The 12,420-nt window shown below is 38.0% G+C and overlaps 1 protein-coding gene across 3 annotated transcripts in view; it reads left to right on the top strand.

Moving 5' to 3' along the window:
• The first annotated feature begins 2,243 nt into the window (after window positions 1–2,243).
• Window positions 2,244–12,420, top strand: part of LOC127630873 (formin-binding protein 1-like) — a 70,191-nt gene continuing 60,014 nt past the window's right edge. For 2 of the 3 annotated variants that reach the window (XM_052108716.1, XM_052108715.1), the window contains exon 1: window positions 2,244–2,414. In XM_052108716.1, the coding sequence (XP_051964676.1) occupies window positions 2,391–2,414 (24 nt within the window). In that variant the 5' untranslated portion in view covers window positions 2,244–2,390. The remainder of the gene's footprint in view (window positions 2,415–12,420) is intronic. The other variant, XM_052108717.1, reaches the window with a different exon arrangement.

The raw sequence follows: 12,420 nt of genomic DNA, 5'->3' as shown, positions 1-12,420 counted from the left end.
CATTAACCTTAGGTAGGATGTAACCCTATGTATAATCTAAATATTTACAGAAGCCTCCGACCAGGAGTAACGGATAGAATAAAAAAAGCAAATTCATTTAATGGCATCAATGTTTGGCTGACAGGCATCAATCCTTTCGACATATACAGTGAGGAAAATAAGTATTTGAACACCCTGTTATTTTGCAAGTTCTCCCACTTAGAAATCATGGAGGGGTCTGAAATTGTCATCGTAGGTTCATGTCCACTGTGAGAGACATAATCTAAAAAAAAAAATCCAGAAATCACAATGTATGATTTTTTAACTATTTATTTGTATGATACAGCTGCAAATAAGTATTTGAACACCTGAGAAAATCAATGTTAATATTTGGTACAGTAGCCTTTGTTTGCAATTACAGAGGTCAAACGTTTCCTGTAGTTTTTCACCAGGTTTGCACACACTGCAGGAGGGATTTTGGCCCACTCCTCCACACAGATCTTCTCTAGATCAGTCAGGTTTCTGGGCTGTCGCTGAGAAACACGGAGTTTGAGCTCCCTCCAAAGATTCTCTATTGGGTTTAGGTCTGGAGACTGGCTAGGCCACGCCAGAACCTTGATATGCTTCTTACAGAGCCACTCCTTGGTTATCCTGGCTGTGTGCTTCGGGTCATTGTCATGTTGGAAGACCCAGCCTCGACCCATCTTCAGTGCCTCTAACTGAGGGAAGGAGGTTGTTCCCCAAAATCTCGCAATACATGGCCCCTGTCATCCTCTCCTTAATACAGTGCAGTCAGCCCTGTCCCATGTGCAGAAAAACACCCCCAAAGCATGATGCTACCACCCCATGCTTCACAGTAGGGATGGTGTTCTTGGGATGGTACTCATCATTCTTCTTCCTCCAAACACGTTTAGTGGAATTATGACCAAAAAGTTCTATTTTGGTCTCATCTGACCACATGACTTTCTCCCATGACTCCTCTGGATCATCCAAATGGTCATTGGCAAACTTAAGACGGGCCTTGACATGTGCTGGTTTAAGCAGGGGAACCTTCCGTGCCATGCATGATTTCAAACCATGACGTCTTAGTGTATTACCAACAGTAACCTTGGAAACGGTGGTCCCAGCTCTTTTCAGGTCATTGACCAGATCCTCCCGTGTAGTTCTGGGCTGATTTCTCACCTTTCTTAGGATCATTAAGACCCCACGAGGTGAGATCTTGCATGGAGCCCCAGTCCGAGGGAGATTGACAGTCATGTTTAGCTTCTTCCATTTTCTAATGATTGCTCCAACAGTGGACCTTTTTTCACCAAGCTGCTTGGCAATTTCCCGTAGCCCTTTCCAGCCTTGTGGAGGTGTACAATTTTGTCTCTAGTGTCTTTGGACAGCTCTTTGGTCTTGGCCATGTTAGTAGTTGGATTCTTACTGATTGTATGGGGTGGACAGGTGTCTTTATGCAGCTAACGACCTCAAACAGGTGCATCTAATTTAGGATAATAAATGGAGTGGAGGTGGACATTTTAAAGGCAGACTAACAGGTCTTTGAGGGTCAGAATTCTAGCTGATAGACAGGTGTTCAAATACTTATTTGCAGCTGTATCATACAAATAAATAGTTAAAAAAATCATATATTGTGATTTCTGGATTTTTTTTTTATATTATGTCTCTCACAGTTGACATGTACCTACGATGACAATTTCAGACCCCTCCATGATTTCCAAGTGGGAGAACTTGCAAAATAGCAGGGTGTTCAAATACTTATTTTCCTCACTGTATAATGGTGTTGGCATTTACACGTTTGCATTTATGAGAGACTGTTTACTTATAAACAGTTCTTCAGCATGAAACCGATCAGATGGTGCCATTTTCAGGATGCTTCAAGTTTCAACACATTCAAAAAATACATAGGATATTAAAATGAATAACTTAACTTTTTCCAGGCTGTTGTATTAGTATTTATTTATCACCCCTAATTTATTTTAGATACAGTTCCTATATATTGTTATTTACACAGGACAAATATACTATTAGACTTAGTTACAAACTAACTAGTAGTTACTAAGCCCTTAGTGTGAACTTTACGTTCCAACTTGCGTGAGAACTTACGCACAGCTGGTGCAACCCTACCCAGGAGGTTGGTCGTGTTGTTACTAAAAACCGCCACTTACAGAGTCTGACTGATAGGGGGCGGTATTGGACAGATGCATCCCTCCATTTCCCCGCAGCTGAGGCGCATTGTGTGTGTCGGAAATGGGAAAACTCCAACCCTGAGCCGTGAGATTGACGCTGCTTGCTTCACTGGAGTATAGAGAGTTTGCACGACTGCAGGGCAAGGGAAGGACGCGCAACACTGGAGTTTTAAGCGGAGGAGACGTTAGTTCTTGGAGTTTTTTCTCTCACAAAAGGACGCTATGAGCTGGGGAACGGATCTTTGGGTAAGCGCACTTTTCCCTTTTTCGAGACCTGTGGCCTTTTGTTCCCTCGTAAACAACTCACGGCAGTTTTTGTCATGACTTCAGGCAACGTGTCCTACTAAAGCTGCCCCTGTATACAGGATATTGTGTCCTACTGGTTTACTGTGACAATACCGCGAGAAACAGCACGCGACTTTGATACATTGTAACAGTATAGAACATTGATGCATTGTAACCGTTCGCTTGATAGAATGTATACAGTTTAAAATATACCATCTGCGCGACGGTCTATTTGATTCCAGTGACATTACAATCTTAAGGTTTCACACCCAGTTTCGATCAATAAAAGGTGGGGGGAGAATCGTTTTTCCTTAACTAATTTTTCCTCACGTATAACGATACAATATTATATAATTTCATCAATTCAGTTTAGACAAAACAGTCTATCCAAACAGTAATTTGAACCCGTTTCCATTGTTGCGTTGGTATCAGAGACAATGCAGAAGACGTGGTGTAGGCTACATGCAGTGAAATAATAACCTGAGAATTATATGTGGACATGTGTAGGTTAGGTTTAACATTGCCTGTTTCAAATCAGTCTTTGTTACGGTTCATCTCTACCGTTAAATCATTTCTTGGAAACACGTATGCAGTTAGCGAGTTTCGTCTCAGATCTTTTTTATTGTCTGGGCTTCAAGTTTGTCTGCCATGTAAAAGAGACAAAAACTGAACGCTTTAATAATAAATACATCGGTTTGTCTTAAGCTTACCTACTGGTGAGGACAATGAAGCCCGTGCAGTATGAATCGGGTACAGGGGTGTTGCCCAAACAGATTGGGCTACTGGACAAAAACAGAGGATGGATGCATGAGGGATTTCTTGAAATATACCAATGCATCATTCCCTGGCCATTTATTTCTCTGAAATCATTCTGTGGTTAATTAGATGTTTTAGATTTAACCTTAACTAGTGCATATGCAATAATATTGAACAACGTTTGCTTCTAATGATCTAGGTTTTGTGTTCTTACAACTGAAGCTGCATTTTTGTTGATTAGCCTGAGAGGCACTTCTCATTACTGTGACTTTGTTCGTCATGATTTGTGCTGTATGTTGGCCTTTATTGTAATTTAACTGAGTAATTAAGTTACCAAAGGGGTTTTTGATACATTTTGGGTAATTTCAGATTTTAAAGGGTCTTTATTCTTTAGAATATTTCCTGGCTTCCTTCCTGACACATATTCCTGAGGTGTTTTATTCTTCTCTAAACATGTAGGTCTCCGAATTCTTTGACATTAAGAAAGAAGCACGAAAGACACTCAGGAAAGCTTCCCTAATGTGTTGTTTTTAGCATAATCAAATGTGAGTGCTATGTACTTGGGTAGATGAGTAACTATTAGTTTGGTGAGTACTACACAGATCCGCACGTCTTGTTAGAATGACCAAATTCCCAACCTTTTATATGGGGTTGAAGATTTAGTTCAGGATTGCATGTCTGTTTACCCCAGATCTCGATTACCTGTGCTGCAAATCCCTTATACCATGAAATATGCTATATCCTTATTTTCTGTGGCAAAAGTCCTGTTGTTGATTCACTGTAAAACTCCTGTTGTTTAAAAAAAATAAACAATTGGCAGCTGTAGTTGCCAGAATAATTATGTAAAAAATGTAAACAAATTTACAGAGCAACCTGTACATTTTACAGATTAAAACTGTTGTAATTTACATGACCACACTGGCACTGTAAAAAAAAAACATTACATTTGATATTAACCTTCTGAAACAGTTAACATCTAATTTTACTCAAGTTATTGTTTATCACCATAAAAAATACAGAAGGGCACATGATGACATGAAGTTCATCAATAGTGGCTCTTCCAGGAGCAAAGACCATTAAACATGTAGAGACAGTGCTCAGTGTCACTCACACAAACACTAAACAACATCAGGATAACACATGTGAAATTAGAATTATGCAATAAACAAACTAAACTACATCAAATATAACACAAAACACCCCAATGTACGTAACTGATATTAAAAATACGAAGAAAGATAACTATTCCCATAAAATATAGTTAACTGTAATGGGTCATGCAGGGAATTGTGAGAATACCCGATTATTTTTATTTATTTTTTCTGTAATATAAAAAACAACTTGCTGTAAAAAGTATATATACTCTCTTGTTAAACATAATATACATTTTTACAAATAATTATACATGTAAATCATACTTTTTACATCTAAAAATGTCATTTTTACAATATTGTAGTCTTTTAAAATATATACAATTTTTACAGTGTATTTTACTGTTAATATTCATTAATCAATTAGAGAAATTCTGTAGCATTTTACAGTCTTTTACTGTTAAAATTACATATATTTTTTTTACTGTGTTGTGTTCATCTGTTATCCTGTGGCAAATGCATTTTTTATTTATTTGGAACATGTGGAATAATCATGTTGTCTCATGGTGAATTTTTTTTATTTATTTTTTCTCATAAGACGTGGAAGTTTTTTTTTTTTTTCCATCCTTAGCCTTGGCTCTGAATCATATTACACTCTGCCTTAAAATGCAATGTCCACTTTTCATCCTGTTTCCTCAACTGCACTCTGAGTTAGACCCATTTGTGCTCTATGAAGAGTTGTGTAAACGTAATTGACATCTGTTATTATCCGTCAAGTGCTGATTTTGAGTAATAATTAGTGATGCAACATCTTGGGTGTGATTGGCTTGTGTGACGATTCACACTATTTTAGATCAGACTGGTTAGACCTGTTAAAGACCTTGCTAGGTTTAACCCTAGATAGTAATTGTTTTGTGATTGTTTTTTTTTGTGTGTGTGTGTTTTTGGCTTTAAGATTAAATTAATTGGCCATCCTCAACCGGCAAACTTGTAGGTCAAACTGTTACTTGTCCACTGAACTCCAGGGTGACATACTGTATAACCTAAAAACACTGTGTGTTGACATGTGCAACATTTACATTTATGCATTTGGCAGATGCTTTTATCCAAAGCGACTTACAGTGCACTTATTACAGGGACAATCCCCCTGAAGTAACCTGGAGTTAAGTGCCTTGCTCAAGGACACAATGGTGGTGGCTGTGGGGGTCGAACCAGTGACCTTCTGATTAACAGTTATGTGCTTTAGCCCACTACGCCACCACCACCATTTTGACATACAGTTTGAATAAAGTTAATCTGTCTTTCACTGTTCAGGTATTTAATGACTCTACCTACTGACCAACTTCATGTTCTTGCCAATATATGTTGAAAGTTTGAAAATTCATTTCCATTTTAGGCCCCATTGTAAACGGTGAATTGTACTGTATGTTCAAAGTACAGTATCTCATTTGACTGAATTAGCTTATGCCATTGTGTTTTCAAACCTGAAAAGTTTCTTTAGATTCAGTTTATCATTGTATACATAATATCCAATGTCAAATTATTTAAACTGGTGTAATGTTGAACAAATTGTAACGTTTAAGAATTAGGACACTGCCTCTTGAACTGGTTTTTTTTTTTACTCGCTACATACATTTATTTTTGCACTGTTCAAGCTTAATTTAAGGTAGACAAGTATTTTTCAATTGTTTACTGCTCTCTGTTGGGTAACAGGCCAGAGCTCAACAGTTGGGGTGTGCAGATTGCCGAAATCTGGCAATCCAAGACACCTGGATTTCAGTCAGGTAAGAGTCTGCCAGGTCATTTTGACTTGGTGCCAAGCCTACTGTCGCTGCCAATATGCTAGAGGAGTGATAGACATAAACATACACTCAGAACATAGTCGTGGGAAAAAGTAGGTCAGGAAACTATTTGTTTGAACCTTTGACCCTGCATTTACTATGTCATTCCAGTGTGTTCAGATGTTTATTGGTGTGCATGAGTAATGTTTTACTTGCTTACTACATGTGTCTGTGTTGTTAAGACAACCGGTTAGTGCTTACTTATGCCGCCGCTGACCCATCTCCAAAAGAATGAATGGTTATCTAGAATTGATGACTGTTTGCCTTCATTACAACCCCTTGAAAGATAAATAAAGACCCTAATTCTGTCGTCTTTAAGCTTGTTATACCAGTGTTTTGTATTTTGTTTTCGGAACCTTAGAGCCAGTTTTGGGGTTTAGGGTGGGTTTCACAATTGGCTAAACAAAACCATTTTATATATATGTATGTATATACCCCTAATATATATATATATTAGGGCTGTTGATTTAATGCGTTAATTCAGTGCGATTAATTTAACAAAATATAACGCGTTAAAAAAATGTAAGCAATTAATTGCATGCCCACGGACCATAAGGAAGATTGCTGAGAAATGCAAGCTTGCAGTACCACCTGTTTACTCCAAAGGGCAGTAAGTGAAATTTCAGCTGTACGAGCAACGCACAGTTTATACAGTGAAGAAAAAACTTCAGTAAGCAGTGTTACTACTTGATCCACAAACGTGCGTTATGTTCTTGCGTTCAAAACACTCGAAGGAGAGCGAATGCGATCTAAGGGATATCAAGATGTGTTTAAAGATTGAGTATTAAACTATATTTAACTTGACACAGTGACCTAAACATTTTAAGTTTATGATGCAACACACCCGAGACGTCTAACGTAGGTGTAAATTGACGGGCCCTTAAACAAGCCCTCATAATAAATCTCAAACTGATTGACAAATTCACTTGTGAAATGGATTGCTGTGAACTGTATGCCAATGATTGACTTATGATCAGTAATATGGTAGTAAACAATACATTGTATTCTAAAAGCCACTTTTTGAATGGTCTTATCAATGATGAACTCTTTTACTACAGGAATGTAAAGCATTTTAATGATTTGAATATATATATATATATATATATATATATATATATATATATATATATATATATATATGTGTATATATATATATATGTATATATATATATATATATATACAGTGAGGAAAATAAGTATTTGAACACCCTGCTATTTTGCAAGTTCTCCCACTTAGAAATCATGGAGGGGTCTGAAATTGTCATCGTAGGTGCATGTCCACTGTGAGAGACATAATCTAAAAAACAAAATCCAGAAATCACAATGTATGATTTTTTTACTATTTATTTGTATGATACAGCTGCAAATAAGTATTTGAACACCTGAGAAAATCAATGTTAATATTTGGTACAGTAGCCTTTGTTTGCAATTACAGAGGTCAAATGTTTCCTGTAGTTTTGCACCAGGTTTGCACACACTGCAGGAGGGATTTTGGCCCACTCCTCCACACAGATCTTCTCTAGATCAGTCAGGTTTCTGGGCTGTCGCTGAAAACACGGAGTTTGAGCTCCCTCCAAAGATTCTGTATTGGGTTTAGGTCTGGAGACTGGCTAGGCCACGCCAGAACCTTGATATGCTTCTAACAGAGCCACTCCTTGGTTATCCTGGCTGTGTGCTTCGGGTCATTGTCATGTTGGAAGACCCAGCCTCGACCCATCTTCAATGCTCTAACTGAGGGAAGGAGGTTGTTCCCCAAAATCTCGCAATACATGGCCCCTGTCATCCTCTCCTTAATACAGTGCAGTCGCCCTGTCCCATGTGCAGAAAAACACCCCCAAAGCATGATGCTATCACCCCCATGCTTCACAGTAGGGATGGTGTTCTTGGGATGGTACTCATCATTCTTCTTCCTCCAAACACGGTTAGTGGAATTATGACCAAAAAGTTCTATTTTGGTCTCATCTGACCACATGACTTTCTCCCATGACTCCTCTTGATCATCCAAATGGTCATTGGCAAACTTAAGACGGGCCTTGACATGTGCTGGTTTAAGCAGGGGAACCTTCCGTGCCATGCATGATTTCAAACATGACGTCTTAGTGTATTACCAACAGTAACCTTGGAAACGGTGGTCCCAGCTCTTTTCAGGTCATTGACCAGCTCCTCCCGTGTAGTTCTGGGCTGATTTCTCACCTTTCTTAGGATCATTGAGACCCCACGAGGTGAGATCTTGCATGGAGCCCCAGTCCGAGGGAGATTGACAGTCATGTTTAGCTTCTTCCATTTTCTAATGATTGCTCCAACAGTGGACCTTTTTTCACCAAGCTGCTTGGCAATTACCCCGTAGCCCTTTCCAGCCTTGTGGAGGTGTACAATTTTGTCTCTAGTGTCTTTGGACAGCTCTTTGGTCGTGGCCATGTTAGTAGTTGGATTCTTACTGATTGTATGGGGTGGACAGGTGTCTTTATGCAGCTAACGACCTCAAACAGGTGCATCTAATTTAGGATAATAAATGGAGTGGAGGTGGACATTTTAAAGGCAGACTAACAGGTCTTTGAGGGTCAGAATTCTAGCTGATAGATAGGTGTTCAAATACTTATTTGCAGCTGTATCATACAAATAAATAGTTAAAAAATCATACATTGTGATTTCTGGATTTTTTTTTTTTTAGATTATGTCTCTCACAGTGGACATGTACCTACGATGACAATTTCAGACCCCTCCATGATTTCCAAGTGGGAGAACTTGCAAAATAGCAGGGTGTTCAAATACTTATTTTCCTCACTGTATATACATACACATACACACACACAGTATCTCATAAAAGTGAGTACACCCCTCATATATATATATATATATATATATATGTATGTATATGTATGTGTTAGGGGTGTAACGATCCATCAATCTGGATCGATGCATTGATCCAATGTTATCAATACAACGCTTACATATGTTTTTAAGATGTACCTTTATTTTAATAGTCTACTCTCATATCTGCCACATACGCACAAATTTCCGTCAGGCGATGAAGCAACCGGATTACATTAATGTCTCTTTATGACCACTAAATATTGTTTTCATGTGGGACACGTGGGGTATTTGAAGACTAGTTGTGCTCTGCTATCCGTGCTGCGTGCTCACGCGTCAACCTTCCCGCATAATGTGAGCACTGCAACTGGGCACTCCTTAAAATGTGAGATCTCGTGACAGACGCAGAACGGCTCATATGCACAATTAAATCGGGCTTCCATTGATATTGTTGTGCATGCGACACATTTAAATTTTACAGGACAATTTGCTATTTTAAAGTACCGTGGATAAGTTCAACCATGTGAAACATCTTGACAACGCCGACATTCTGAACAGCACTTACGAGGGAAAGAGAAACACCTGCTTATCTCCAGCATCAGTTATAAAAATTGACACATCAAAACACTTACAAACATTTATCCCAGTTAACTGTAACATAATTTTTAATTACAACTGTGGAAGTTGTAGCTAAGAAAACCATGGATAGCACAGATAGTTGGGAAAATGGGTATGTAAGTATTTTGAAAAATTAGCTGTCATCAAACAAGTGATAATCACTTAATGTGACTTATTTTTTCATCATCTGAAGTGCCTTATTTTGCTGTGGATGTCCCAGTGTGTGTATATAGAGAGCTAAATAACAATGAAATTATATTTTGGTTGCATTTGAGGGCAAAAAAATATTTAATTGATATGTGCCTATTTTACACACATATTGGATCGCAGACCAAGAGAATTGATACAAGACTTATCGTGATGAAACTTCCAATTTACACCCCTATAAATACATTGTTGTTGTTTTACTTTATCAGTTTAGAATATCTTTACATTATTATTTGGAACTAATTTGGAGTACTCTTTAATATGCAAAGAATCAAACATCTATCTACACATTATTTTAATATAAATGTATAGCTTATTAAACACTTTTATTTATTAGTTTATGTGGGAGGGCGGGGCTGGGTCATGATTTTACACACCCAGTCCCTTATCAGGCTAATCAAGCCTCCGAGAGGGATAAAAGCCAACTGCGGACGGTGGTGCGACAGAGAGAGAATGTTTATGGGCAGCTGTCCATCTTGTGTGTGTGTGTTTGTGTCTTTTGGTTTATTTCTTCATCAAACTATTATTTATATTGTCAAGCTGGTTCTTGCCTCCTCCTTTCCCTAAATCGCTTTACATAAAATTTTAAATACAACAGTAATATATTTAAATTGTGCACTTCCTCACACTTTTATTTTGACATTCTGAGCTCTCCAGGAAGTCATTTACGTATGTGTCTGTTGGTAGGCTAGTTCACATTAGTTTAATTAGCTTCTTATTCAAATTCTGGGAAATCGCACCTCCAGTGCCGTTCTAAATACATATAAGTGAACCGAACTATTGAGCATCAATATCTGAGATGCTGTTCTTGCAAATATTGCGCACTGCTGTGAAGGCAAAAAATAGCCGCGTGTGTGTAAACAGAGCAGCGCCAGCATACTATATATTTACTTAATAAACGCAGCCTTCTGTGATTCACAGAGCTATCACACATCTTCAAGTGGCTTTGAATAAAATGCACATGTCATTTGAACTACTTTTAATTGTGTTTAAATGGTTATTTTATGTAATTTTTGGAACTTAACAGTAAATAACATGACTAACACAGTATCGGATTTGGATCGGGCCTGTCGGACCGATACCCGTTCCGTCTAAAAGCTTCAGTATCGGATCGGTGCATCCCTACAATTAATGTCGATGCATTATTGCTTTACCAAATAATTATCTTTTCACATACAGTATAATTCATAATATGTATTGTGTAATGTGTATAACCTTACAACTTGTAGTGTAGAATAAGGGCCAGGAAACATTGTTATTGGCATGGAGTTCTTTGTGGAATTATATTTGAACATTTGTTTTGAACATTTTGTAATGGATCTTTGCACCTTTCCAGCCAATAGTGTTAGAGTTTTATGCAGTGTTATGTTCTGTCATTCCTACTGTAATCAGAACAAACTTCTTAAGCTTTTCACAGTGTTCTAGTTAAACACTAACTCTTAGTTATGTCTATTTGCATAGTGAATATCCACACACAATCAAATCTTTGTAGCATGTAAAGCTCAATCTTGGCTCTCTCTTCGGCCTCTGGCTCTCTCTGATAGACCAACAGCTGGGTGCAAATGTCCATCCATGTCATACAACAAAGACTAATTCATTTTTTAGAGCAGTGTTATCATAACCAGGGGCACAAAGCTTGTTTTTCTGCTGGAATCGACTAATTGGACATCAAACCTTTGGCTACAACCATTCTTTTTTCACAGAGCCAATATTTATAAGCACCACCACACACAAACAAGTTCTGTGCTCCTTGGCCCTGAACCGTATAGTTTGAAAACCGGTGGAACATCCTGTGATCTTCTCTCCTAAACATCTACATGATGGCAGTCCAAAAATAGCTATACCCTGAAGCTCTCCTTTGTCCTCTGGCATAGCTGTAGTGGTCTCATCAAAAGCAATTACTCTGGGTTGAAAATCTCAGTTGGTGCCACTAGGCTCTGCTGTGTTGGTAAACAGGACCTCTTGGGTTGCTGCCTGAGTCTCATATCAAGAATCATTGTGTCCAAACCATGAAGCATTGTTTCTGCCATTTGTATTATACTAACTGGATGTAGGGATCTTTTTTGACCTGAGAATTTTCAACAGTCACCATTTTCACATGGTCTGGGGCATTTATGGAAAAATTGCTGGACAAGTGACGAGTATTGTGGGATATTTTTGGTAAATAGAAAAATAAAAAATTACCCCCTTACTCACTTCCTTTTAGTCTAAAGATAGCAATGTTCTAGTGCAAAGGTGTCAAACTCATTTTAGGTCACAGCATGTATTGGTTACCTTATGTGTCATGTTTTTCTTTTTTTGTGGTTCGCCTAACCCTTGGTGTACCCATGGAATGCATGCATATTACATGCTCCAAAATCACTTTATACTGCGCATCGACAAATAATTTTTGGGGTAAACCAAAAAGGGAAACCATGAGATTCACTCATTTCTATCAACGGAAGCATTAAGATTACATATACATATAAAATTGGTGATAATTATTCAGTAGAAGCTCACGACAACGTTAAAGTGGGAAATTGAACTGACTTGCTCTGGGACAGTTGTATCATCACGCACAAATCAAATTGATCTCTGAGCTAGATTTAGGAATGTCGAACAAGTTCTTGCACAAAAAAGCTTGACACAACCCAATAAATTGAA

Source organism: Xyrauchen texanus, chromosome 37, assembly GCF_025860055.1.
Source record: "Xyrauchen texanus isolate HMW12.3.18 chromosome 37, RBS_HiC_50CHRs, whole genome shotgun sequence".
Taxonomy (NCBI): domain Eukaryota; kingdom Metazoa; phylum Chordata; class Actinopteri; order Cypriniformes; family Catostomidae; genus Xyrauchen; species Xyrauchen texanus.
The sequence above is the reverse complement of the archived record's forward strand: the minus strand, read 5'-3'. Positions and strand labels throughout refer to the sequence as shown.